Source organism: Rhinolophus ferrumequinum, chromosome 21, assembly GCF_004115265.2.
Source record: "Rhinolophus ferrumequinum isolate MPI-CBG mRhiFer1 chromosome 21, mRhiFer1_v1.p, whole genome shotgun sequence".
Classification (NCBI taxonomy): domain Eukaryota; kingdom Metazoa; phylum Chordata; class Mammalia; order Chiroptera; family Rhinolophidae; genus Rhinolophus; species Rhinolophus ferrumequinum.
The window spans coordinates 16,372,735-16,398,493 of NC_046304.1; the positions used below are offsets into that span (position 1 = coordinate 16,372,735).

At 50.1% G+C, this 25,759-nt stretch overlaps 2 protein-coding genes across 6 annotated transcripts in view; both read left to right on the forward strand.

The window, feature by feature from the left end:
- PITPNA (phosphatidylinositol transfer protein alpha) overlaps window positions 1-7,264 on the forward strand; it is a 37,084-nt gene extending 29,820 nt beyond the window's left edge. For 2 of the 3 annotated variants that reach the window (XM_033089652.1, XM_033089650.1), the window contains 2 exons: window positions 3,154-3,226; window positions 4,676-7,264. In XM_033089652.1, coding sequence (XP_032945543.1) covers window positions 3,154-3,198 — 45 coding nt within the window. In that variant the 3' untranslated portion in view covers window positions 3,199-3,226; window positions 4,676-7,264. The remainder of the gene's footprint in view (window positions 1-3,153; window positions 3,227-4,675) is intronic. The other variant, XM_033089651.1, reaches the window with a different exon arrangement.
- A 991-nt stretch (window positions 7,265-8,255) lies between these two features.
- INPP5K (inositol polyphosphate-5-phosphatase K) lies at window positions 8,256-25,565 on the forward strand. 3 transcript variants are annotated; one of them, XM_033091118.1, is made up of 12 exons: window positions 8,257-8,598; window positions 10,455-10,562; window positions 10,900-11,008; window positions 14,045-14,161; window positions 14,481-14,656; window positions 15,204-15,315; window positions 16,004-16,113; window positions 23,277-23,463; window positions 24,364-24,498; window positions 24,760-24,843; window positions 25,012-25,116; window positions 25,298-25,565. In XM_033091118.1, exons 1-12 carry the CDS (start codon window positions 8,567-8,569, stop codon window positions 25,355-25,357), a joined length of 1,335 nt encoding a protein of 444 aa, XP_032947009.1. In that variant the 5' UTR covers window positions 8,257-8,566; the 3' UTR covers window positions 25,358-25,565. The 3 variants fall into 3 exon arrangements, with proteins under 3 accessions (XP_032947010.1, XP_032947009.1, XP_032947011.1); XM_033091120.1 differs by having other exon boundaries at window positions 8,580-8,598; window positions 10,907-11,008; XM_033091119.1 differs by lacking the exon at window positions 14,045-14,161 and having other exon boundaries at window positions 8,256-8,598.
- Window positions 25,566-25,759: the final 194 nt, after the last annotated feature.

The following is a 25,759-nucleotide window of genomic DNA, read 5'->3' on the forward strand; positions in this document are numbered from 1 at the left end:
AGAATAGAAGTTTCTATTTTCATGTTCCTTAACTCTGTGTGTGAGTCCTGCAATAGCTTGATCCAAGGAACACTGCAAACATCAGATAAAAATCTCTCATGTCATTTAGGCCCCAGGAAACAGGAAATAAGCATTCTTAGAGCATTCATTACAAGAATGAAATAATGCACTTTTATTTCAGTAGCACCCTGGGGGGGTCTCTGAGAGTAGGGGAAGCTGTTTTGTTCCCTGACGGGAAGTTGCATCTTATCTCCAGCAGTAGGAAAACAGGCCTTGGTTCTGGATTAGCAGTGACTCTCAGGGTATACCAGGACCTGGTTGAGCCTCAAAGAGTTTTGCTCCCATGGCATTGAATTGTCTCTCTGATTATTGAAAATTTATGTGAATGGTCACTACTGAGCAGACATTTAATGAGCATGTTTTTGTCTTTTAAGAAAATTGTAAAGAATTTCAAACTTACAAAAAATGGCAAGAATACAATTTACCCACAGACCCGTTTACCCACAGACTCCATTCCTTTAAAGCAAAAGAAACAAGCCAGGATCACACACTGCCTTCTAGTCTCTTTCAATCTGGTGATATTCCTCAGTTTTCCCTGGACTTCATGACCTTGACATTTTTGAGGGTTATAGCTAGTCATTTTGTAGAATGTTTCTTAATTTGGGTTTGTCCAGTGATTCTGCATGATTAGATCCAGTTTATGCATTTTAGGCCAGAATGTCACAGATTTGGTGTTCTTTTCATTGTATCCTATCAGTCTTTCTGTCCAGTAACTGGTGAGGTGTCCATTGTTCACTTGAAGCACAAGTGTCCCAGGCTTGTCTTGTTCCTTCCGTGACTCAGTCCTAGAATCAGCTGTATCTTCAAGGAGCCCTGGTTCCTTTTAGGGAAGGGTGGTGTTGGGGTGCTAGGTGTGCTCATTACTGTTGGTGTGTTGCTGCTCCCAGGCTTTCTCATAGGGCAGAGCTAGGGAACTTTTACATTAAATTTATTTCTATTAGGTTGGAGCAAAAGTAATCGCTGTTTTGCAGTATTTAACCTTTTAAACCTCAATTACTTTTGCACCAACCTAATATATCTGCCTTACATATTATGTTCAAATAAAATAGCCCCAATTCCAGTCTTGACACCACAGGATTAAATTTTTATTTTTTTAAAAAAAGTGGCAGTACCCTTCGCCTTGACAGATTTCTGTCATGTTGGAAACTTGCATTTGTTGAACCCTTATGAAGTAACATATTAACAGATATTAATGAATATGGACAACTGAAGTTACAAGAGCAGTAATAATTTAGAGATCATCATTCAGGAAACTGAGTTTTGAGCAAAATCTACCGGAGACAGGTTTTCCAGGTGGAGCTAAGTGCTTACTCAAAGGTTTGGGACTAGCTTGGTGTCTGCAAACGGACTTTCCTGTTTAGAGCAGAGGATCTTGGCTGCGGACAATGAAAAGTGAGGCTTGTAAGAGATGACTGACTTATGGTCCATCTCCTGTAGGTTCTGAGTCAGGTTGGGGCCCAAGAATCTATAAGTGCCCCAGGCAATTATTTTGATCAAGTTGGAGGAAACTCGGGCCTACACTGGGGAGGACCAGGAGAATTTTTTTTTACCGTGCCCATGTTCCATGTGAGCTTACTGATTATAATAGTGCGGGGGGGGGGGGAGTGGGTGTGGGGGTGTGTAAACAAGAAATGTGGGTTTGCAAGGTGGCAGGAAGTATGTTTTGAGAATATTTCCCAGTGAAGAACTACTATTACTGAGATAGAATCTCTCTGCAAAGTGTGCCAGTATTAAATTTTCATGAATAGAACATAACTCTGAGGGCTGCAGTTTAGAAGTCCAGGTTCTTCAGAACTTGTGAAACACACATCCCTTTTGCTATAGGATGGTGTTTGGAACAAAGAAATAACAACATAGATAACATGTACTGACTGTATGCTCAGTGCCAAGCCCTCTGCTATGCTAAGTAGTCTACATAAATATCTTGATTTAATCTTGACCACTCAACCCCATGACGCATGTGCCATTATTATCTCCACCTTATAATTACAGAAATTGAGGCATAGACAGCAATGAAGTAACTTGCTTAAGGTTACCCAGTTAATGATGGAGCCAGAATACAATCCAGGCAGTTTGATTCCAGAGGTCATGCTCTTACATGCTCAAAATTTGTTGAATGCATAAAGAATGCAAATTGAGGAGAAAACTCATGGGTAGTGAAGGCAGTATCAGTGGGAAGTTAAAATACACATTATAGACATGCTACAGATAGAATTTTTAAGTCGGAACGGATTTGAGAGCAATCACCTCCACAGTCTCCCCAACAAGACTTCTGTCTACTAATACTTGGAAGGTGCCCGTGACATGGACCACTCAGTGCTTCCAGAGAAGACTCCGTCCTGTTTTCCAGCAGCCTCGTGTTTCTTTTAAGCTGAGATTTGCCCCTAGTACTTTCTACCCGTGTTCCTGTGCTGAACCCTGGTGCCACACTGTGTGCCCTATTGACTAGGTGAAGCCTCTAAGAAGAGCTCACGAGAGGGACTTGCCATTCCCTCTGCCTGAACACTGTGTCCTGTCCCCCTGTCTGTCCTGCTTCCAGGGAGCCACAGGCTTTTCCTCCCCACTTCCTTCAAGTCTTTACTCAAACATCACTTACCAAAGAGGCCTTCTGTAGCCAGCTTATAAAGTAGCACTTCCCCAGTCGTTCTCCATCCCAGCAGCCCTCAGCCCCATGTGACACACAGTAGTTGGCTTATTCTCCCCCACCTTGCCCCAGAACGTAAGTTCCTTGAGGAGAGACTTGGTCTGTTTTGGCTCACTACTGAATACTCAGGCCTGGAGCAATGCCTAGCACAAAAGAGATGTTTCATAAATATCTGTTGAATAATTGAAAGAGAGACAGGAACTTAAGAACTAAACCCCAACCCTGGGACACAGGGGAGAGAAACAGCAATCATGGATAGTGGGACCAGTGACACAGCTGTAAATGGTATGGCTTTGGCTGTATTTATGCAGAATTCTATTCTGATTTGCTTTGTACACACACAAAAAATGCTCCTCCCTATCTATTGGCAGGATTGAGAGGGGGATGTATTTGGGGTGGAGTCTCATTAGCAGCAAGACCTTTCAACTTTTCTGATTTTTCTGTTTCAGATGAGACAAAAGGACCCAGTGAAAGGAATGACAGCGGATGACTAAAGCCACCTCTCCCCCTTCTGCACTGTATGTACGTTTCTCACTGTGAATGTCATAGACACTAAAACCAGTCTGGGTCCTCAAGGCTCAGCCGCTCACGGTAGTCAGAAAACGTGCCTTATTCCTCATCCTGCCCTCTAGGAATCATGCTGACTGCCATGCTAAACAGGCTTGTCATGGTCTCAGGCTTCCATTGAGAGAAATTATGACTATTAGGACATTTGAGGGACTTTACAAAGAACCACCCAGACAGACATGGACAGAGTTATGAGATGGGGTGGGATGGGGGCGGTAGATCAGAATTGAAGCTTATCTGCAACTAATTGCTCTTCCTCCCCTAACTTGAGCCCTGTCAAGTTGAAACTGGCATTCTGGGGCACGCCCTACAGCACCTATGCCAGAGCCAGTTCCTAGCTCCCAACTGCTGGTGTTCCCTGCCCTCCCTCGGAAAATCTGCTGGCCACACAGCTTTCCCTAGCCTTCATTGTTGTGTCTGGTGCTTCATCTCCTTGCTCTTTGTACCCCGATCCCATACTAAATAGCTGTCCTCGTCAGAGGCAGCATCTTTCAGATGCTTGGAGAGTATTTCTGCCCAGGTCATAGGTAGGACCAGGATGGGATGTTTCTTGTCATACTATCAATCTTCCCCAGTTCCCTTCCTTTTCATTGCTCCCAGTGCCCTGAATACTTCCAGACCTTGCTGTTATTCTAGCAGCTCAGAGTGGGCTTGGTCATGGAATGAAACACTTGGCCCTTCTCCCCATCAGGCTGAGAGATTCTTTTATCAAATAAAAACTGGTTCTCCTTGGACGGCCAGATGGCTCAGTTAGTTGGAGCATGAGCTCTGAACAACAGGGTTGCCGGTTTGATTCCCACATGAGCCAGTGAGCTGCGCCCTCCACAACTAGATTGAAGAAAATGAGCTGCCGCTGAGCTGCCAGGGGGGCGGCCGGATGGCTCAGTTGGTTAGAGTGCAAGCTCTCGACAAGGTTGCCAGTTCAATTCCTGCATGGGATGGTGGGCTGTGCCCCCTCCAATTAAGATTGAAAACGATGACTGAACTTGGAGCTGAGCGGCACCCTCCACCGTCTTGGAGTTGATGGGCCCTGGAAAAACACACTGCTCCCCAATAAATCTTTAAAAAAAACACACACAAAAAAAAACTGGCTGTCCTGTAGCACTAAGGAGCTAAGGAGGTGTGGCTGGTCCCACCACCAGTGATGCAAACCTGTGCTTTAGGAGAACTTCTGGGAGAACTCCCTGCCCCATGTGCTTTAGAACTTCTGGGAGATAGAAGGATGGGATTAAATGGATTGTTGCAATGCCAGCTTCTAGTCACTGCTTGGACCTTATTTTCCTCTCTCCCCAGCCCCAACCACACCAGCTGGCATCCTTCCTCCTTTGAAAATTCCCCCATTGATGATTTATAGTGCTTCCATTTTCCTCTGTTGCTTCCTTAATGATTGTATTTCTCTTCTAGTTTTGCAAGACAGTGGTCAACAGGAAGGCCCAGCAACTCCACTCTCCCGAGTGACAGGCCATCTTCGGACGCAGCCTTTCTGTGCACCTTCTTCAGGCAACTTTCGATCCCTTACTGTAGCTAATTCTAGATGCCCTTTAATATTGTGAACAAATAGACCGTCTGGTATTATGAAGCCGTGTGTGCAGGAGCCCGCTGCTCATCTGAGATATGTGGCGTGTAGGTTGCTGTATTTACAGCTCCTCCCTTTCCAACCATTGTATTCTCAACCCATTTCTGTGTGCCCTCCCCCTCCCCTTTATTTCCAAGTGACATTTTTAGTCTCTCGAAATAGCTGCCTTTTGTGATGTGGTGATTTAAATGATTTAAGTTTGTTTGTTTTCAACCTTGGGATAAACTGAGGTATTTTGTTTCCTGGCAGATTTTTGCAATTTTGAGTGCTCATCTGGGGAGAGGGGATGAGTTAGAAATACAGTTTTTTCACCCCAGTTCCACAGAACAGCAATGTGGCTTCGTAACTCTGACCTCTGCTCCCAGTAACCCATTGTTAAGAGTGCTCTAAGCACCAAGGAAATACCCAAGGCCCAGCCAGTCTCTGTCTTGAACATTCAACAAATACAAATAACCCCTGCCCCACGCATTGCATCTTTGGTCACTAGTCTCAGAAACACCTATGGCTTCTCGGCCCTCCTATTGCCCACTCTGTCTGCATCTCTGCAGAACCTGTAACATGCCCAGGTCAGCCCTACACCTGGAGGGACCTAGCCAGTGTGGCCCTTAGAATCAAGTCTGCCCCACATACACTAATTAGTCTGCCCCCCAAGGACCTCTTTATGTCCACGCTCCTCTTCCTGTTTGGGCTGGTGCTGTCACTCAGCAATAATCCTCTTTTCTCTGTGCTTTCTTAGATTCCTCTCCCTTCTTTGAGGCTGGTCAGGACACACAGAGTCCTGACCTCTTCATGCTGCATAGAACAAGCATGCAAAAAGCTCCTTCCCAGCAGAATACGTTCCCTCTCGTCTCCAATTGCTAAAAAGGATCTGGGGATCAAGAACTCAGCTCGTCCTGCCCCCAAGCTGAGTTCTGTCCTGGACAATCAAAAGCAAGTAGTGACTGTAGTACAAAACTCTACCAAAGTAGGCCAGTGAGTGTCCAAGCTCCAGGGGAACGGAAGCTGCCGAGTGCTTCAGTGTTTCCTGTAACTTGGCAGAACTCAAGTATGCCTTCCCAGTGAGAGAATCAGAGAGCTGTGGTGTCACCTGACATTTCCCAAACTCTGGGAAGTATGTTGGCTGAGTGTGCAGTGATCCAAGCCCATGCTAGCCTGGGTGCAGCTGCTAATGAGACCAAATCTCTGTTGAGGGAGCGAGAAGTAGGATGAGATAATGTAGCCTCATGTTTTTGTCAGTTTGTTTTGCCTTACTTCCTTCTAAGTGCAATAAGGGAGTGTCTCACAGGTTGCATCTATGACATCCTGAAGGATGCTTCCCTGGGGCCGGGGTGGACAGACTCACACCCCTTGGCATGGTTAGCTCCCACCATTGAGGCCCCTTTAGGACCAGGATACATCCTATTACACCTTCCTTTTAGTCTCACCTTGTGGGGTCTATAGTAGCAATGGATCTGGCGCGCTTCAGTTGGTTATTCACATCCCAACTGCTGGTAGCATTTATTTGACTGGGAGTTGAAGAAGCATTCCTATTGGAGAAAAATGTAAACGTTTTCCTGCAAGCTTTGTATTAGCTGTAATTATATTTGTGCTTCAAGCTCTCCTTTCTTCATCAACTAAGGTGAAGTCCAGATGTGAGTTATCCTGGGAGAAACAACTGGTGATATTCTAAACAAGACAGTTGTTTAGGTGGTGCGAGGGGCAGGTGTTGTTAGTCTCCTTCCTTCAGCTCTTCTCTGAGATCCATACATACCACTCCAGCTCCAGTGGGGGCCCACTCTATCTGCCTTTTCTCTGCCTCCCCCACCTCCACCTGTTGCCCCAGTTTGAAAGCATCCACATGAGCTGAGCTACAATTCCTGAAGCCAGTTGGATCTGGGGCTCCAACCCACACGAACATAAGGCGGGATGTCCCCGGTCTGTTCCATCCCCAAGGATAGTGCTGCTGCAGGGTAACGGTGTTGACTTCTTTTAAGTATCCCCCTTCTTCCTTCACCTCCCCCCAGACTGACTAGCACTCAGAAGGGCTTACAATGAAAGGCTCAGCTCCAGGGTAGTACCTGAGGATGTGCCATGCCCCTTCAGACCAGCTGCTTCTGTTAGATTGCCAGGGTCTCAGCCCCAGCTGGAAGCAGCAGTGCCTCTGTAGGAGGGGTGCTGGGCTCTGGCCTTCTTACCCAGAGAGGTCAGGGACAGGGTCAGTATTGTGGCACGTGTATATCTTCCCAAGTTCCCTTACAGTCCCTGCTGGGACTCCCTGACTTACTTTGATTGGTTCTTAGTGCTACTTCTTTTACAAAATACACTTTGTAGAATTGACTAGATCACCTTATTTAATGTGAGTTTGTGCCTTTTTGTCTCAATCTTCCAATACAGGTATATTGGGGAAAAAAAGCAGTCTAATAAAATTCTAGACAGCGCTTTCTGGAGTCGAGCTTATTGGTCATGTCCTTACATCCATTTTCCAATTCAGATACCTCAGACTCTTGCTGATATCTTCCATTTTAAAATTTTTATAGGAATTCTGTAAATTAAAACATCCCCTTGTCATTTTACTTATGCAAACATCACATATGGGAAAGTAATTTGGCCATTTCCTACTGGCAGTATTTCCTTTTTGCTTTTATCTCCCCTCCTCTTCACATCTCCCTTTTTCCCATCCTACCAAGCAAAACATTTATTTAAAGTAGGAGTTCTTAACCTTGCTTTCAGGTCTATGAACCTTATGAAGCTTGTTTGTAAAATTGTGTTTTTCTGGGGAAGGTCACTACGCTCATCAGATCCTCAAAGGAATCCCATGCACCCTCCTTCCCCTCCGCGCGCCCCCCCCCCATATATTAAGAACCAGTGATTTGACGGAAATCATAGTTAATCTTTGGCAAAGTAAATAATTTCATGTTTGGTCCCAACATAGAGGCAGTGACTTATTTTTCATTCGTTGACGGCCCATTTTCTCAGAGTCCAAGAACCACCCCCAAAAGTCCCAAGTGTAAAAAGAAAGTAACCTAATAAGTGAAGACCACAGAGAACAGCTAAGTAGAGCCCAGTGACCAACATGAGATCACCTGGAGATAGGTGGGGAAAGAGACTGGATTAGAGGCAGGACGGCGGCCGGACTGCCCTCTCCCCACTTCGCCCTTTGGGCCTGCGGGAGTTGGGAAGCTGGAAGGAGACAGCGCAGAGGTCAGAAACCTCCGATTCGATACTACAAAAACCAGCTACAGCCGACGATGGTCGCGCAGCTGTGGCGACGACTTCCGCCGGGAAACGACCCCTCCCAGTCGGCCTCGCGCGGGGCACCCTGGGAGCCGCGGGTCTATTGGGCAGTCGCACGTGGGGCGGGGCAGTGTTACGTCTCCTCCCTGTCGGCCTCGCGCGGGGCTCCCTGGGAGCCGCGGGTCTACTGGGCAGTCGCTCGTGGGGCGGGGCAGTGTTGCGTCTGGTTCTGAAGACAGGAGGATACGCCTCTCACGTCCACCCTAAGCTCCTTTCCTCAGCCTTTCACCTTTTCGCGCTTGTTGAGAGTCCCGCCTCTACCGCGGGCCGCACCAGCCAGAGCACTCCGTGCGCTCAAGCCCCGCCTCTTACGGAAGCCGAGGCGGAGGTCCAGAATCCGGAAGAAAAACAACCGGGAGAGGGACCTGCTGCCGGAGGTGTGCTGATCCGGCCGGGATCTCCCGGGGCTGGGAGACGCGAGTCGGCCGGGCCACCGCGTGGGGACAATGGCAGCTGAACCGAGAGGCAGGAAGCTCAGGTGAGAGAGTCATTGGGGGCAGACTGGCCTGCTCCAGGTGGGATCACTGCCAACCACCCGATTGGGGCTGCGGATCGGGGGCAGAACCAGACTGGGAGAGAAGGGACCGGGCCTACAAGACGGTTTCTAGTTCAGAGGCCCTCACAAATTACCCAAGGCCAGTGTCGAGCATTTAGTATTGGGTCCGAGCACCACGCCCCCTCCAAACTCAAGCCGCCAAGCTAATTCCCACTTGGATGCCCCAAGCAGGTGCCCAGTTGGCTTTTGGAGAAGGCAGCAGTGTTGGGCTGTTTGGAGTTAAAAGGCATAAAGCATGCTCTCCTCAGCTCTAGAGTAGAAATCTGTTCTTACTTTTGACCAGCATTTACATGTTGGGGTGTGCTTGATCTCGTTGTGACCTCCTGAAATCCGAAATCAGATTTAGATAAGATCCTTTCCTAAAGTGGTGTAGCCTGGTCCCCTGCTTGTTCTTTAACGAGGAACAACGCTAATCACCAGCTCAGTGCAGGTCACAACGCGAGGATTTGCTGCTAATCGTTGGACATGAGAATTTGGGCGAGAAATTCCGACTGCTGCTCCCCATTCACTTAGAGCCAGCCCCTGGGAAAACAAGGTGCCTTGGAGAAACATGGCTGTCTTTCTTAATCCACTATTGGACAGCAGGGGGAGATAGTAAACAAAGGAAGCACAGAATCTCTGGCTGAGTGCCTGGGAAGGTGGTTTTTGTGTTGTTTTGTTGATGTTCACAAGGAGGGGCAGGAAATTGCTTGAAGCCAGCCAAGAATTTCTTCCAAGTTGTGTGCTGTTGAGAACATGGATCTCTAAGAACAGGGTCTGGTGGAGAAGAGATGTTTTGGGACATCCTGCCCATTTCTCCCACGCCCTGTACCCTCTCCCATTTTAGATCTTAGGCTGCTGCAGATCCTCTTCTTCGTGGTGTATCTAAGATTCACCTGAGGCTTGGTGGCTGTTCTTGGTCTCCGCAGGGTTTGTAGCCCCTGTCTGCTCAGTACTCAGCAGTCGGGCTTCCTTCGAGTGTTGCTGTGACTATTCACTTGAGATCTGGAAATCTCTCCTTCCCTTGAACTTTTCATGGGATCCAGTGTTAATGAGAGCTGCTCTTCTGGTTCTATTGCTTCCCCAAGACTCATTTGAAGACAGGATGGAGAATGTTATCCAACTAATGGCTTTTCCAAAAGAGGGTAGACTGTTGAGAGATGTTGAGAAAACCTGTTATTTATTTAGAAGCTTCTCCTTAAGCTCTTTGAAATGTTTGGCAGAATTGGTTGTGTTCTAGGGATCTGCTAGGAGTGAGGAAGGAATGTGGTCCTATCTCTGTTGTTTCTGAGATTCCCCTGACTTACAATGCCGAAGCCTCTCACAAGGTGAAAACTGAACCTCCAGAATCTTTCTGGTGATCCTAGGAACCCTTGGGTTGAGAAGTGGGAGTGGGAGGTTGCTGACGGAGCCTTGGATGATTGCTAGTGTCAATGGCTGGTGAAATTAATAAATTCCTGACTATCTACCTCTTCCCTTTCCTGGCCCTGAAAACTTTGGGCCCACTTTGGCAGCTCTCCTAGTGTCAGCAGCACCAGTTCTGCCAGATGTGGGCAGCGATAGGCTTGCATGGAAGAGCCAATTAAGAGTGGGAATTTCCTGCGTCGGGGGTCAAAGGTGAAGACGAAGGGCTTGTAGTTCACAGCGGCCATCCCCACCACCAGGTGCAGAAATTCCTATTTCCCATTACGATCACAGTGGGTGTGGAGGAGCCATTAGCAAGCCTAGACTCCTGTCCATTATCTGCAAAAGGTTTTATCCTCCTTCCTCCGTGACTTCACTTTGCCTTCCTTCCACAGCATACATGTCGTCACATGGAATGTGGCCTCTGCCGCACCACCTCTAGACCTCGATGATCTGCTTCAGATGAACAACCAGAACCTGAACCTGGACATGTACGTCATTGGGTAGGTGTCTGCAGGGCCCCTTCACCCTCCCCTAGAGCTGAGCTCAGGTAAGCCTGACCCGTCCCAAGTTCTCCCCGTGGGGAACTGCTGTAACCTGTCCTCCCTAACTCTGGAGTCTGAAGGCTGGGAGCTTTCAGCCTGCATCAGGGCTAGTCAGTGTCTCTTGTCTTGGGTCAACAATGGCAGGGGTTTGGCGATCAACAGCCAGGGGAGGGAGAGCTCATTCGTGGTACCGAGAACCCGAGGCTTACAAGTCCTCTGAGGGCAGCACTAAATGTCTGTGGCAGAGGCAGTGCCCTCTAGGCCAGGGGGAGAGCCTCTGACCTGGGATGGGCAGTTTGCAGGAAATGAACTGTGGGATCATGAGCCTCCTTTCTGACACTGCTTTTGAAGACCCGTGGAGCAGTTTCTTCATGGATGTGCTTTCCCCTCTCAGCTTCGTCAAGGTAACTTTCAAGTTCATGAGCAATTGGGAAATGTGTCTTACCTCTTGTCACTAATCCCCGGTCCTTTGGTCTCCCACTCAGGCTTTCATGCTGTTTCCCATTTAGTTAAAGGCCTAACCCTCAGGTATACCTGGCTCCCTGAGGCCCCTGCCTGCCTTGTGCCTTTCCAAGGTAGCTGGAGCTGAGCTGGGACCCCAGGGGTTAGTTTACACCTTGATATTTTCAGGTTGGGAGAATTCCTCCGGGGGGTTCAATAGGTCTTATTAATAGCCCAATGCCTACCCCGTCCCCGGCCAATCTCTTCTCACATGTTCTGCCTGAAATCTCTGAGTGTAATAATAATTGCTACATTTATCAAATTCATACTTGGTGTTAAACATTATGAATAAGCTTTTTATATACATAATTTTACAATCTTAACTGTATCAAAATATGGATATTTTACGGATAAAACCAAGATTCAGAGGTCATACAGGCTCTCTGGGATTTGAATCCAGATCTTTCACACTTCATAATCCATGTTCTTAACTACTATACCTTATTGTCATACTGGTGAGCTCTAAGGCTGACAGGCATCCCATGGCTAACTGCTGGTATCAGAGGGTGTTCTCTGATCGTAGGGGCATACACCTCACACTCTCAAGAGCCCAGAGGTTAGGGGAGGGGAGATCGGTGTGGAGGAACAGGGTTGTCAGTCTGAAAGGCCAGTATTCTTTGGGGAGTCTTTAGAGCATAGGAGAATCCACAGGAAGGCTCTAGATTGCTGATCTTCGCTTTTCTGCCTTGCATAGCTAAGGGATGAAACACACTCCCATTCAAAGCACCTAGAGCAGTGTTTCTTGAAAATACCAGAATCCCCCTATTCCCTTCACTGGGTGACTACATTTCTTTTGAGTTAATTCTGTTATCCTAGTTTGCCTAAGGATGTAGAGGCAAGAGCTGTGAGTCCTCCTGAGGAGGGAAGAGCCAGGAAGAGATGCATGATTTGGTCTTGCTGCTGAGGCTAGAAAATTCCAGCCCTGAGCCTTTGGCTCCCTGTAGGTCAGACTTAGGCCTCCTGCAGACATGGCTGGAGCTAGATCCTCTCAGAGGGCAAAACCACTTCTCTCTCACCACCCACTCCCTTCCTGAGACTGGAGGCCTCTCTGCACCTTGGCTAACTGGCAAGGAATTGGTACAGTCAAATTGAGCCAAGGAAATTAGCTTAGCTTCTGGCAGGGATACACCACATTGTACCCGTGCCGCCTCCCAAGGTTGGGAGGCCCGCAGATGACCCTCTTTTCCCCGGCCAAGAATTGAGGTGAAGGCGTGAGCCCTGCTTGCAGCCTGTTTCTTGGACAGGAGTTTACCAGCCATAGGTTGAGAAGCCTGGGGCTAACCCCCTTTGCTGGTTCCAGGCCTCCCAGCCACCTCCTTTCTAGGCCCTTCCTTAGCCCCTCCTACTTCATTTCCTCTGAGTAGAACTTCCCCTACAAATCTCCTGCCTTTCCCCACAGCCCCACCCTTTCTCCCTTTCCTGCCTCACTCCCCCATCCCCTCCCCTTCTCTGCTCCTTCACAAAGTAAACTGGTGCCTTTGTGGTGGAGCCCAGTGGCCCAAACCTGCTCTGTGGGTTAGAGTTCAACGTGGAACTCTCCTGAATCTTTCTTTATCCCTGAGAGTCAGCCCCTCATAGTCCAGCTCTTCCCTCCACTTTCATTATCATTTGTGCACATGAAAGGGAGAGGCCCAGACTGGGGTGTTGGAGTGGGGGGTTGCGAACACAGTTGTGGCAGCTACTGCCCGATCTGAGGTTCTCACGCCTCCCTCACTCCGTCCTGGGTTCGGGGTTCCCCCTGCTTTGACTTTTCCACTGTGCCAGAGCTCCTGGCCTGCGAGATCAAGTTGCATAATTCCTGGAAGGCCCCAGTCCATGCTCCCCACCCGGGGATTTCCTCCTTGGCCTCTGCACCTCATGCTCCGGAAACAGCTACTCAAGGGGTGGGTGTAGACAGCCTAACGCTGAGATAGAGGGCCACTGGCCAGGCCCCTTCCCATGCACAGACAGCAGGGGTTTGGGCCGGCCGGTTTTTGGATGTTGTCATCAGGTCGTCCTCCTGATCCCTTAGCTTCTTTCAGCCTCAGTCCTTCATCTGCTAAACGAGCAGTGGTTCCTTATAGGGTTGGTGTAAAGATGAAATGTGATATAAAGCACTTCAGTAGACGTCTGCTATTCTCCCCAGCCTGCGAACACACGGCCTCTATGTGCACTCTCATCCCCTCTGCATTGCCTTCGTGGACATCCAACTGCCCGCCATCCATAGTTATTTTGGAGGAGCATTTTCTTACTTTTTTTCACTGAGCTACAATATATGCAGAGATTAAGCATACAGTTCGATGGATTTTTATATGTACATACATATATCCATGTTACACCAGGCTAGTCAAGAGTCAAAATATTTCCAGCACCCCAGAAGGCTCTCTCATGTTCTTCCCCTAAAGTTTGCTTTTAAGAATCTTTAAACTAAAAAATAATGGCTGCCAGTTAATCCTTCCAGCATCTGTGAGATAGATTCCTGCTCTATCAATGAGAAAATAGTCTGAGAGACTTGCTAGTATCAAATACTAAGAACCAGAGCCAGGATTTGAACCCACATCTGGCTAACTTCCAAGTCACTGCCCTTAGCCACTATCATGTATAGCGGCATTCCTGTTTGAGGCCCTTGGTCCCCCGGGGTGGGGTGGGGGTGGCCCAGGAGTACCCAGAGGACCTCAGGAGGGCATCAGTGAGAGGAGCACCTGGGCATGCGTGGCGCTGGGACTGGAGTCGAAGCCCTCCTGATGCCATGGTACCCTGGCGGCCTGTCTTCTCTGTCCCCCAGGCCCAGGCCCCGAAACCCAAACTTGCATCACTCGCCTAAGGGGAGTAAAACTGTGAGACTTGAACTGAGTTACCAGAGATCCTCGGGCAGGGCACTCGTGTGGCACAGGGCCCAGCAGGGACACACTCAGCCTGTGCAGAGAAATGAATGACCATTGCCCTCCCCTGTCCTGCAGGTCTCCTCTGTCCGCATGCAGGGGCTCCTCTTACTGGTCTTTGCCAAATACCAGCACTTGCCCTTTATCCAGATCCTCTCTACTAAATCCACCCCCACTGGCCTCTTCGGGTACTGGGTAAGGACTGAGTGTTGTGGGAGTCATGAGCTGGGAAGGGCTGGGGGCTTTCGAGCGGCGCAAATGGAAAAAAGGCTGAAACGAATCTTGACATTCTGGCCAGGCTACTGCCCTGCCTACCCACTGTCCTGCCTCAGGGGGCACTTAGCTTCCTGAGATGGGGGAGCTGGCCTCCATGGATGCGGAGGTCACTTTGGGTGTCTGGCCCTGGGAGATCCTGTGGGAGGTGAGACCATCTCTGCTCAGGCCTACAATGGGAAAAGAGAGGTGTGTCCCACCCAGAGCAGCTTCCTACCCTTCTGCCCACCTGTCCTACCAGGGGAACAAAGGGGGCGTCAACATCTGCGTGAAGCTTTACGGCTATTATGTCAGCATCATCAACTGCCACCTGCCCCCCCACATGGCCAACAACGTCCAGCGGCTGGAGCATTTTGACCGGATCCTGGAGATGCAGAATATTGAGGGACATGATATCCCCAACATCCTGGACCACGAGTGAGCGTGCAGTTGCAAACTGCCGCCCCTGCCCTCTCTCACACACCAGCCCAGGCTGGCGTCCTCTGCCCGTCACGGCTCCCCAGCCAGAGGCAGTTTGTGCTCCTCTCTCAGCCTCGACCCTGGTGTCCCATCTGCTCTCCTACCCAGCTTTGCCTGCCTGGGCTCCGGGACCCCTTCCCCTTCCCCAGCCCATCTGTCCTGCTTAGAAGCCCGGGCTACTTCTGAACATCCCAGGTTAAGACCCTTGTGGTTCGTGGGTCACCTGAAGGGCCGGTTCTCAGCCTTGCCTGGTAGCCAGTTGAGGGAGAAGGAGGGAGGGCTGGCGCCTGCTTTGTATTTGCCACTTACCCCTCAGGGCTCGTCTGTTCGCTTACATAGTGGGAGCCATGAGAACAGTCCCGTTAGGTCCATGCCCGGTCTTCACCTGGTCCTCTCCCAGCATCTGGCTTCTCACCTGCAGCCCCTGGAGTGAACAGAACTGAGCCACCTGGTGCTCCTCCCTCCTCTGGCCCCCTCACAGACTTGCCTTCCTTTCTTCCTGAAGCCTCATTCTCTGGTTTGGAGACATGAACTTTCGGATCGAGGACTTGGGGTTGCACTGCGTTCGAGAAGCCATAAAAAATCGGTGCTACAGTGACCTGTGGCAGAAGGATCAGGTATCGGGAAAGGTGTGGGGTGTCTAGAGGGGTGATCTGAGCCCATGGTGAAGGTCCAACATGAATGGTGTGGAGCGTTGCTCAGGTTCCCTAGAGCCTGTTCTCCTTTCCTAGTCCGTCGTAGCCCCTGCTCCGGGGCAGGGGGGAGTCTAGGGCTTCGCTCCTGGGGTGGGGCTGCCAGTCTTGTCAGGGCCTGGGCTTATCTGGAGGAAGCAGGGTACAGCTGCTGGGTGTTAGCATAGGGCGCGAGAAGGGCTTTGGCCTGCTGTGCACCACCCTTCTTGTATCCCTGTCGTCTTTCCCAGGCGTGCTTGCCTCCTACAGGATGAGATACCTCCCATTTGGGGGGCCCTGGCTACCCCAGCCTCCCCTCTGACACAGGTCTGCTAGTGGCTCCCAGACAGATGGAATTGAAAATCTGGTCCCTGTAGTCCAAGGACTAGGCAGTGGCAGGCAGCTGCCTTCCCTGGGACTGGGGTAATGTTTGCAAAAGGATTCAGCTGCTCTCCTGGGGGTGGAGTGGGGTGGGGTGGGGTGCTGAGGCTGCCACTGGGGCTGTGAGGAAGTGAAGTGGTATTGGTTGACTCTTGTCCCACCGTGGTAGCATGTGCTGATCCCTTAAATGGAGCGGGGTGCTGGGCCATAGGGTTGGGACCATTGGGAGATGGGACTGTGTCTTTCTCTGCAGCTCAGCATTGCCAAGAGACGCGACCCACTGCTCCGGGAATTCCAGGAAGGCCCCCTGCTCTTCCCACCCACCTACAAATTTGATAAGAACTCCGACAACTATGACACCAGGTGAGGGGCTCCACCAGCAAGATCAGCCTGCCATGGAGCTGGAAAGCCTGTGAGGAGGAAATGGGGGGCCAGGAGGCCGGGGATGTCATACCATGCGGGCCCTAGTGGGAGCTGCGTCAGAGTAGAAAAGTTAGGGAAGCAGGAATAGATCTCGCCAGCACCTCTCAGGAATGACACCCCCACCCCCACCCCTCATGAAGCGCTGGCTGTGGGGGTTGTCTCAGATTGTCCTCGGAGCAGGAGGCAGAGCGGTGCTGGCAAGGATGGGGGGTGGGGGCCGTGGGGCAGCTAAAGCCAGAAGAAAGGAGGAGGCAGCTGATTCCTGACTTAGGAGGGGCTGCATTTCAGCATCCTGGGGACCCTGCCCCCAGTCCCTATGGATTTCTGGTCATCCTCAGATGAGGGCTTGACTCAGCCAGTCACCGGTATGAAGCACCCCTGCCACAGCTGTGAGCGGGTCATGTACTATTGAGGAAGGTGACATAGTAGTCATCAGTGGAGGATTTTATGGGGAACAATATAGAGACTGTGCTTCCAGTTGTTAGAAGCGCAGCTCGGCATCAGCGCCAAGACCTTGGACAAGGTATTTAAGCCTCGATTTTTGTCATCCATAAAATGGGGATGATAACAGTGCCCACCTCATGGGTTAAGAATTGAATGAGACCTTGCATGTGTATAGCCCAGTGCCTGGCACCCAGTAAGCACTGTCATAACTGCCATTATTATTTTTAGATTCATACCTTTGGGTGGTAGTTTTACTGGAAACCTTTCTAAGAAGTTGACAAGGGACCAAGTAATTACCAAAACCTTAGGCTTAGGGAGAGGGGCAAAAGCAGCTCTGGCAAGAGGTTCCTGGCCCAACTTAGCGCAAGGACCCTCATCTCTTTGCAGAAAAAGAAGAACCCCTTACATGTTACGGAACTTTTTGTTTCACTTGAAGCAACTCCTTCCTTTATTCCTCCTGTCAGGACTGTATTATGAAGGAGGTAGGAGGTCCTCCAGGGCGGCCCAGGCCTGAGATTTAGGCCTGAGAAATAGGTGTCTCCACAGCCAGGCCAGGGCAAGAGGTAGAGCTGCTGGCCCAGTGCTGGCAATGGTATGGCAGAGCCAGTGTCGCCGCCAAGGAAGAGGGAAAGGGCAAGCCATTTCAGGAGTGTGGGGAGAAGGTGAGCCATTTCAAGAGTGTGGAGCAAGACAGAGTGGGGTCATGGCTAGGGCAGCGCACACCAGAAGAGGCCATGAACACTGGCAGCAGGGTCCAGCCTGGGCAACAGAGCAGGCCAGAAAGGAGGTAAGAGGGCAGGCTCCGGCTGGCCCAGGTCCACGGCTATAAAGAGACTGCCAGTCTCCTCAGCCATCCATTGGAAATGAGAGTCAGGGAAATTGTAAGCCCTTGGTGGAACAGGCTGGGCCTTGGGGGCTGGGACCCTCCACCAACTGACTTTAAAACCTCACTTGCCAGCAGAAAGAGAGCTGCTGACAGGCCATGTAGCCGGGTGTCCCTTTGCCCCTATGCTCAGGTATGGTAGGGAAACCACGAGGAGACTGGAAGTATTTGCTAGTAGCTGGATCTAAGCTGCAGTTGGCAAGGACTGAAACTGGGTAGAGAGTCTCAGAGACATTCAAGGACATCCCCAGGTGGCTCAGCAAATGATGGCAGAGTTGGGGCTCAGACCTGATTCTCTGGATTCTGTGGCTCTCGATGCTTTTCTCTAGCCCATAGTACCTCCGAATTCACACCTAGTATTGCCAGCAACAGCAAAAAGCAGGGCAGGATCAGGACAGCAAAGGCTTGCTAAGGAAGAGGCAGGTATTTGTTTCCCCACAATAGACAGAGTCCACATTGTGGTTGACATTATTGAGCATCTTTTATTGCCAGGCATTGTGCAAAGGGCTTTGCCTGCATCACTTCACTTAGTTCGTACCATATCCCCATCAGGTAGACACTGTTTTTATTGACTTTTTGCAAATAAGGAAACTGTGTCTCGGAATATCTATGTAAGGTAGTAACAGAGTAAGTGATTGAGCAAGAATTTGAACTTGTGTCTGTGTGACTCCAGACCCACTGTCTGGAGCCCAGGAAATCAAGGAATGTCTGAACAGGAGCAAGGGACATTACAGGGGGACATCATAACTGATATATTGCTGGTTGGGCCCAGGATCCAGTGGCAGCTGCGAGTTCCTGCAGTGTCCGGGGCCGAGCCCCACATAGGGAGCAGAAACATTCCTGTCTAAGCAGACCAGCGTCATCCTTGAAAACCAGTTCAGGCATCACCTCTACCAGAAAGCCTTTCCTGACCCACCCTTCTGTCTCACTGAGAGTTCCCTCCTGCCCCTCTGCTACTACATGCCTTGTACACACCATGCTATTAAGGTTGCTGTTTAAGACACAGTGTACCTTTCTTCTGTACTGTGAATGCCCGGAGTGCAAAGACTGGGTCTGATTTATGCCCATTCTTGGGATGTAGCATAGTGCCAGGCAAGTGTTTGAATTGGGAGCCTAAGAGGACAGAAAGGAAAGCTATGGTATTTAAGGAGCAGCCAGTCTAGTAGAGGGACCCACCCATAGCAAGAAATCCAAATAAACACTATCAAGTCCGGGAGTTGGCCCATAGGAGCTTCTAGAACTTTGTGGAAGTGCCAAAGGAGGTTGAAGTGAATGGTAAGGAGGCGGGCAGCTGAAGCCAGGAGGAGTCCGTCCCAGTTGTCAAGGAGGCAGCAGAGTTTGGCAGAAAGAAGGGCAGGCATTGTGATCAGTCAGCAGCCCTGTGGAGAGGCACCTTGAGCGAGTCTGACCCGGCTGTACAAAGTGACTGAGTGAGTTGTGTGCAGGGCGTGGGACGCAGCTTTGCCTAGCCATGGCAGTGTCCCTGAGCCAAGATGTAATGAGAACCGAGGTCAGCTCCATTACAGGGAAGGGTGAAAGGGCTGAGGGCCGGAAGTCCTGTTCAAGTCAGGGATTGTAATAGAGTTTTGTTACATGAACCCAGTCAAACTCCCTGCTGGGCCTGAGCAAAGGATATCAGGATCTTCTAGTCGAGACCCGGGTCCAGAGTTCAATGGACACTTAGAAGCCTTCTACAGGGAACTGAAGGGAAAGTACTTTCAGACCCAGAAATGGAACACATCACTGCTTTTGCATCAGTAAATGGGTTCAGTTTTCTAGGCTCTTAAACCAAGAGAACCTTGCAGAGCTCCTTGGTTTTAATTTTTCTAAAGTAAAGACATAATTAACCTCTAGAAACAATTCTTCTATTCAGTCATGACCTTTTAGCCAAAAAGCCCTGTTCTGGTAACACACTGTCAGATGGTTCCAGCTGCTCTGACTAGGCCACGGTGGGGCAAGCTGGTGGAAACAGTGGCGTGCAGTGAAGGGAGCGGGGACTTCACAGTCAGCAGACGTGGGCAAGCATCCAGCATCCACTTGGACAGGGTGACCTCTGTGAACTTTAGTGTCCTGTGCGAGAAAAACGTGACAGTCTTCCAGTGTTGGAAGGATTAGAACAGTCTGTGAGACACCTGTCACAGTGCCTAATACCCAGAAGGACCCCATATTTAGCTATATTACTAGTTTGGTGCAAAAGTAATTGCGGTTTTTGCAATTATATTAACCTTTTAAACCGCAGTTACTTTTATTAGGTGCACCAACCTAATAGAAACGGAGAACTGGGGGAATATACAAAATCTGACAATTTTAAGTTTGCGAACTCACCGTGGAAAAAATGCTGCATACCTCATTGCTGAATATCACTACGGTCACCTTTGAAGTACTCTACTTGGGAGGCTATGCACCGATGTGAGCGCCTAGTCCACCCTTCAAAGCAATTTTGGAACACTTTTTCTGGAATGGTCATCAGAACTGTCATATAATCCTTGATGTCCTGAATGTCATCCAGATGTCTTCCTTTCAGTATTTCCTTTATCTTCGGGTAAAGAAAGAAGTCACTGGGGACCAGATCAGATGAGTAGGGTGGGTGTTCCAATGCAGTTCTTTGATTACTGGTTAAAAACTCCCTCGCAGACAGAGCTGTGTGAGCTGGTGCATTGTCGTGATGCAAGGGCCATGAATTGTTGGCGAAAAGTTCAGGTCGTCGAACTTTTTCACGCAGCCATTTCAGCACTTACAAATAGTAAACTTGGTTAACTGTTTGTCCAGTTGGTACAAATTCATAATGAATAATCCCTCTGATATCAAAAAAAGTTAGCAACATCGTTGCAACAAGTTCACGAACTTGTCAGACATTAAATATTACATTAAATGTATGTAATTTTCACACATTTTGCTTATTTGCTGCTTGTCTTTTGTCAAGTTCCTCAAGGACCTTGTCAATTTCATTTATTGGATCGCTACTTGGCCTGGTGTATATAAGGGCTCAGTAAACCTCGTTGACAGAGTACTGCAGGTGCCTAGTGATGAGCTTGGGCCAGGCTGTGGAAAAGGAGAAAAGGGAGACAGGCTGAGACGTACTGAGGAGGAAGAAGAGACAGGCTGTGGTCAGGACTTGGGGAAGATCCTGACGTGACAGCAAGTGTGGGTTCTTAACTATAAGAAGGAAGTCGGAGAGGGGGGATGCTTTGAAAGGGAGAGTGGTGCGTTCCTGTGGTTTATCACCAAGTTGTAAGCATCGCTCGGCACTGAATGTCCGAGGTCGGTGCAGAGATTCAGCGTCTATAGTCTCTGGGATAGAAATACCCCTTTCCGATGTCCTCTGAACAGTGAGCTGCTGAAACAGTGCAGGAGGCCCACGCACGTGGCTTAGCCAGTTCCACTTCCTGACCGCTCCCGTGACGCGCGTTAATTTACTTAATCCTCACAGTGGTTCTTTGAAGTAAGTACTGTTATCACTCCATCTTAGAGCTAAAGAAACTGAGGCTTGGAGTGATGTCACTTGCCCAAGGGCACATAGCTTTTTTATTTTATTTTTTAAACTATACTACTGGCTTATTGTAAAAGGGTATAGCTGAGGAACAGGCAGGTGGAAGAGATGCATGGGAGAAGGTATGGAGAAAGGGTGAGGAGCTTCCAGGCCTCTGCAGGCCCACCACTCCCCAATCTCCACGTGTTCACCAACCTAGAAATATGGCTCTTACTTAACAGGGCAGAACTTTCCCCCAACTGGTCTCTGATTCTAGAGTCGGAGTTTACCACCGAGACGCCATTGTGCCTCTATTGCTAGAAAACTATTGCTGTTGAAGTGACAACAGTATGTCAAAAATATTTATTTAAAATAGTAATTGAGGGCCAGCCCGGTGGCTCAGATGGTTGGAGCTCCGTGCTCCTAACACCGAAGGCTGCTGGTTCGATTCCCACATGGGCCAGTGTGCTCTCGACCACAAGGTTGCCAGTTCAATTCCCCGAGTCCCGCAAGGGATGGTGGGCTCCGCCCCCTGCAACTAACTACTGGCAACTAGACCTGGAGCTGAGCTGAGCCCTTCACAACTAAGACTGAAAGCACAACAACTTGGAAAAAAGTCCTGGAAGTATACACTGTTCCCCAATAAAATTCTGTTCCCCTTCCCCCAAAAAAGTCATAAAAAATAAAATAGTAATTGTACAAAAAATAGCATTCCTAACTGATTATAAGTATATGAAGCTGTATAGATTAAGATGAGATGGGTGTTTTGGAGGAGAGAGATTGAGCTGAGGGTTTTTTTCGTGTGCGTTCATAGGCAGTTGTTGAGTACCTACTATGTGCCAGGTCTGTCCTAATGCTCACGATGCACAGGAGACTCCAAGAGCCGGTCCTTGTGAACTAAGGTCACACACTAACTGATACGCCAACGGGGAAACAAAACTACGATATAATGTAGTGGTAGAAGTACTGGTGTAAAATGCTTTGAAAGGAGGAAGGAGCGGTCAGGGACAGCTTTATGACAAAGACAACGTTGGAATTGGGCCTCTCCCTGTGAAGAAGGGTGTTCCAGGCAGCAGAAACTTCTAGAGTAAAGGTCCTGAAGCTTGAGAGAGTCATCAGGGTGGGGTGGGTCTGGGGTTAGCGGTGAGAGATGACGACAGGGATGTCAGATCCTGAGCACCTTGAAAGCCTTCCTTGGGGACTTGAGATTTATTCTGGAGGCAATAAAGACTTTTTAAAGGTTTTAAAGTAGCAATCATCTGACCCCTTTGACCAGGCTTTCCTACTCTGTGGGTTCATTCAAAACCAAGGGTGAAGAACCCAGAAACAGCACCTGTTCCCCTGCCCCATTCCAGAACTTAGGGTCTCCATTTGGAGGCTAGGGCCCGAGTGCCCCGCCTGTCCTAGAGAATGCCCAGTAGCTGCTCGTGCAGGGCTGGGTTAGGAGTCAGACACGGGCCTGTCTTGGGGCAACTACAGTTACCTAGGGGAGGAAAGCGCTCTTGTCTCCAGGGTTGTAGGTCTTCTCTCCTGCTCCTCAGGGAAGATCAGGTGGAGGTCTCCTGAGAACAAAGAACCATAATAGGCGGTGTCTACCGAGAGCTGCTTTTGCACCAAGCACTGTGCCAAACGTTTTTTTATGCTTTATCTCAATCATCTCAGGAACTCGATGAGGTAACTACTGTTATTATCTCCATTTTACAGATGAGAAGCTGAGGCTTAAGAGGGGTTGGCCAGGTGATTTAGAGCACAGGCTCTGTCACGCTGCCTGGCCTTGAATTGTGGCTCCACCACTCCGTAGCTGTGTGACTTTAGGAAAGTCACTTCCCCTCTAAGACTCAATCTCTCCACCTGTAAAGTGAAGTAAACTACTGATCACAGCCGTGCCCTGAGCATCCCCTAAATGCTTCTTTCCTTTCCTAAGGTCGTACCTTTAGTAAGGCAGAAGCCAAATTCCAGGCCAGGGTCTGCCTTAAGGCCCAAATGCAAACCCCACTTCTTTGATCTACTGTTGCTTTTGTTCAACAAATAGGAAAAACTTTGAAATGGAATGTTTCCGAGTCACAATTTGATTCATAAAAATGGAGACTAGACCGAGTGTCCTTGGTTGAGTCTGCCAAAGGCCCGCATACTTTTGATTCTATTGGGTACCCTCCTGTCTGCTGCCATGCTGTGCTCCAGCTCTGGCCCAGGGGGCTCATGGCCGCTGAGAGACCTGGTGTTAGGGCCTCCAGCAAGCTCATGGGGTACCTACTGCTATCCCACCAACCCTCTCTTCTTTCCCCATTCTTCCTCTTCCATTCCCAGTGAGAAAAAGCGCAAGCCTGCATGGACTGACCGCATCCTGTGGAGGTTGAAGCGGCAGCCCCCCGCTGGCTCCCACACCCCCAGGCTGCCGGCCTCCGACTTCTGCCTGTCTCTGAAGAGCTACATCAGCCATGTGATGTACACCATCAGTGACCATAAGCCTGTCACCGGCACCTTTGACATGGAGGTGAACTTGTGGGCTGCCTGGCCCTTGGCAGAGGAGCAGCCATGCTGGGCCACATCCCCGAACCTTCCAGCCCTGGATTCTAATGTCAGCAGATCCCCCAGGGGAGACCTGGGAGGGTGACATGACACCAGGTCAGCTGTCCGAGCTCTTCTTAGGAGCTGTTGATGGCTCTGTCTGTCAAAAGCGTGTTCAAACCCTTTGTGAATAGGTTTCCATTTCCTCTTGGTGCTGTCCCTTAGGGCTGAGTTCCATTATGCTTATTACCTACCAGGTGAAGGAGGACTTCCTTTGATTTGTCCTGAACCTATCTGGATCAGGTTGCAAAGGGAGCTCCCTCCATCCTTGCCATCTAATGACCAAGGCAGTGTTAACCTTTGAGCTGCTGGCTGCCCTCAGCCTTTACCTTTTCATACTGGTCTGTCTGCCGTTTACCATTTGTTCCCTAGTTCCCATTTGTACCATTCTTTGGTGAGAATGCCGAGAGTCGTTCTCACCACAGGCACCGTCCCCCTGCCAAACTGAATTTGGGGCTTTGGGTCAGGAACCCAGGAGGCCTAAGAGCAGCTACCTGGCTTCTTTCTTAAACCTGTCAGCACCCCCCCCCATTCTCTCCCCACCTCACCCCTCAGCACTGGGCTCTCTACTTGGTTACCCGTCCAGCCGTCATCCCAGTCCTCCCTGACTGGGCAGCCACCCCAGACAAGTGTTGCCCTTTCTCTTTCCAGCTGGCCAGCCAAGATCTGCTGCTTTCTCAGAGCAGCCTAGCAGCGCTGTGCCCACTGCCCTGGTGCCCTCCTCCCTGCTCTGACCCTGGCTTGTTAGAAGGGCACCGTAAGGCCATTTGTCTCAGAGAAGGGAAGGATGCTGTGTATGTTCATCCCCCTTCTCACCCGTGTGTAGCTGAAGCCGTTGGTATGTGTCCCGCTGATTACCCTGGTGCCCGAGGGCCTGTGGACCATGGAGGACATGCTGATCAGCTACTTCTTGACCCCAGACTTCATCAGCAGCTCCTGGGACTGGATTGGACTGTACAAGGTGATGTGACGGGCATGACAGGGAGTCCCTCTGCCACAGCCTCAGGTTTATCCATCCTGAGGGCTCACAGGAGCTGGGCACAGACTGAAGAGCTCACCCTTACTCATCCCAGGGTCCTTGCCCACCTAGGGGCTGGCAGTGAAAGGGAGGGGGCATACAGCATGATGGCCCGACCTAGAAATGAGACTGTCCTCTCCTTAGGATGTGCCGTAGGTCCTGGGTACTCCCAGACCACTGACCACCCGCTCCCCCCTCCCACAGGTGGGGTTTCGCCACATTAATGACTACGTGTGCTATGTCTGGGTCAAGGACAACGAGGTCTTCTTCAGTGACAAGCTGAACCAGGTACCTGCCCCCCTTCCTAACCTAGGTATTCCACAACTCCAGCAGCTGGGCTTGCCTGAGCGCCCCTCTGTCTTCTGGAGCACACAGAAGGCTGGATAACTTGTGGCTGAGAACTGGGTGGGACCCAGGCTTGGAACTGACCCCATTCCTGTCCATCCTCCCCTCCAGGTGTACATCAACATTAGTGATATCCCTGAGACTGAGGACCAGTTTCTCCTGTGTTATTATAGCAACAATCTACGTTCTGTGGTGGGGATAAGCAATCCCTTCAAGGTAAGGCATGCTGGTGGGGTAAGGAGAAGGGTACGCAGAACCCCTCATCCGTTCCCCGAGGCCAAGGGCCGAGGAGTCAACCCGTACCTGGAGCCGCAGCGGTTGGGGAATGGGAGTGATGGAACAGCGGAGGAAAATGTGCTCTTTCCCCTTCCACTCACTGCCTGTTCTATCCCTGCAGATCCAGCCTCACGCCTTCTTGGAGAAGGACCCACTGGGTGAAGCCCAACCACAGATCTGAGCTGGGATGAGAGGGAATCCAGGGCGGAGGCCAAAGCTGGCAGCCAGCTCTGCTCACCACTGTCAGGAGCACTAGGGGCCCAGCCCAGCCCCTTGAGGAGGCAGCAAGTATCCTTCACCTCCCAGGGGGAGCTGTGGCCACACTCCTGTGCTCTCTCCAGTCCAAATCTCTGGAATTGGCCACTTAAATACAGGTTTTGTTGCTGAGACGTAAGTGAAACCAGCTAGTTTGTCAACAGTGAAGACCTGGGGACAGTCCACCGGATGTGGCAAGGACCCTGCAGCCTGCATTTCATTTCTTGGTTTTCCCCACACACACACTTCCAGCCCTGCCCAAGCAGGCCTGCCAGGCACATGCCCCATCTGGCACAGGCCTGCATTCTTATCACGCCATCCTGGGCCT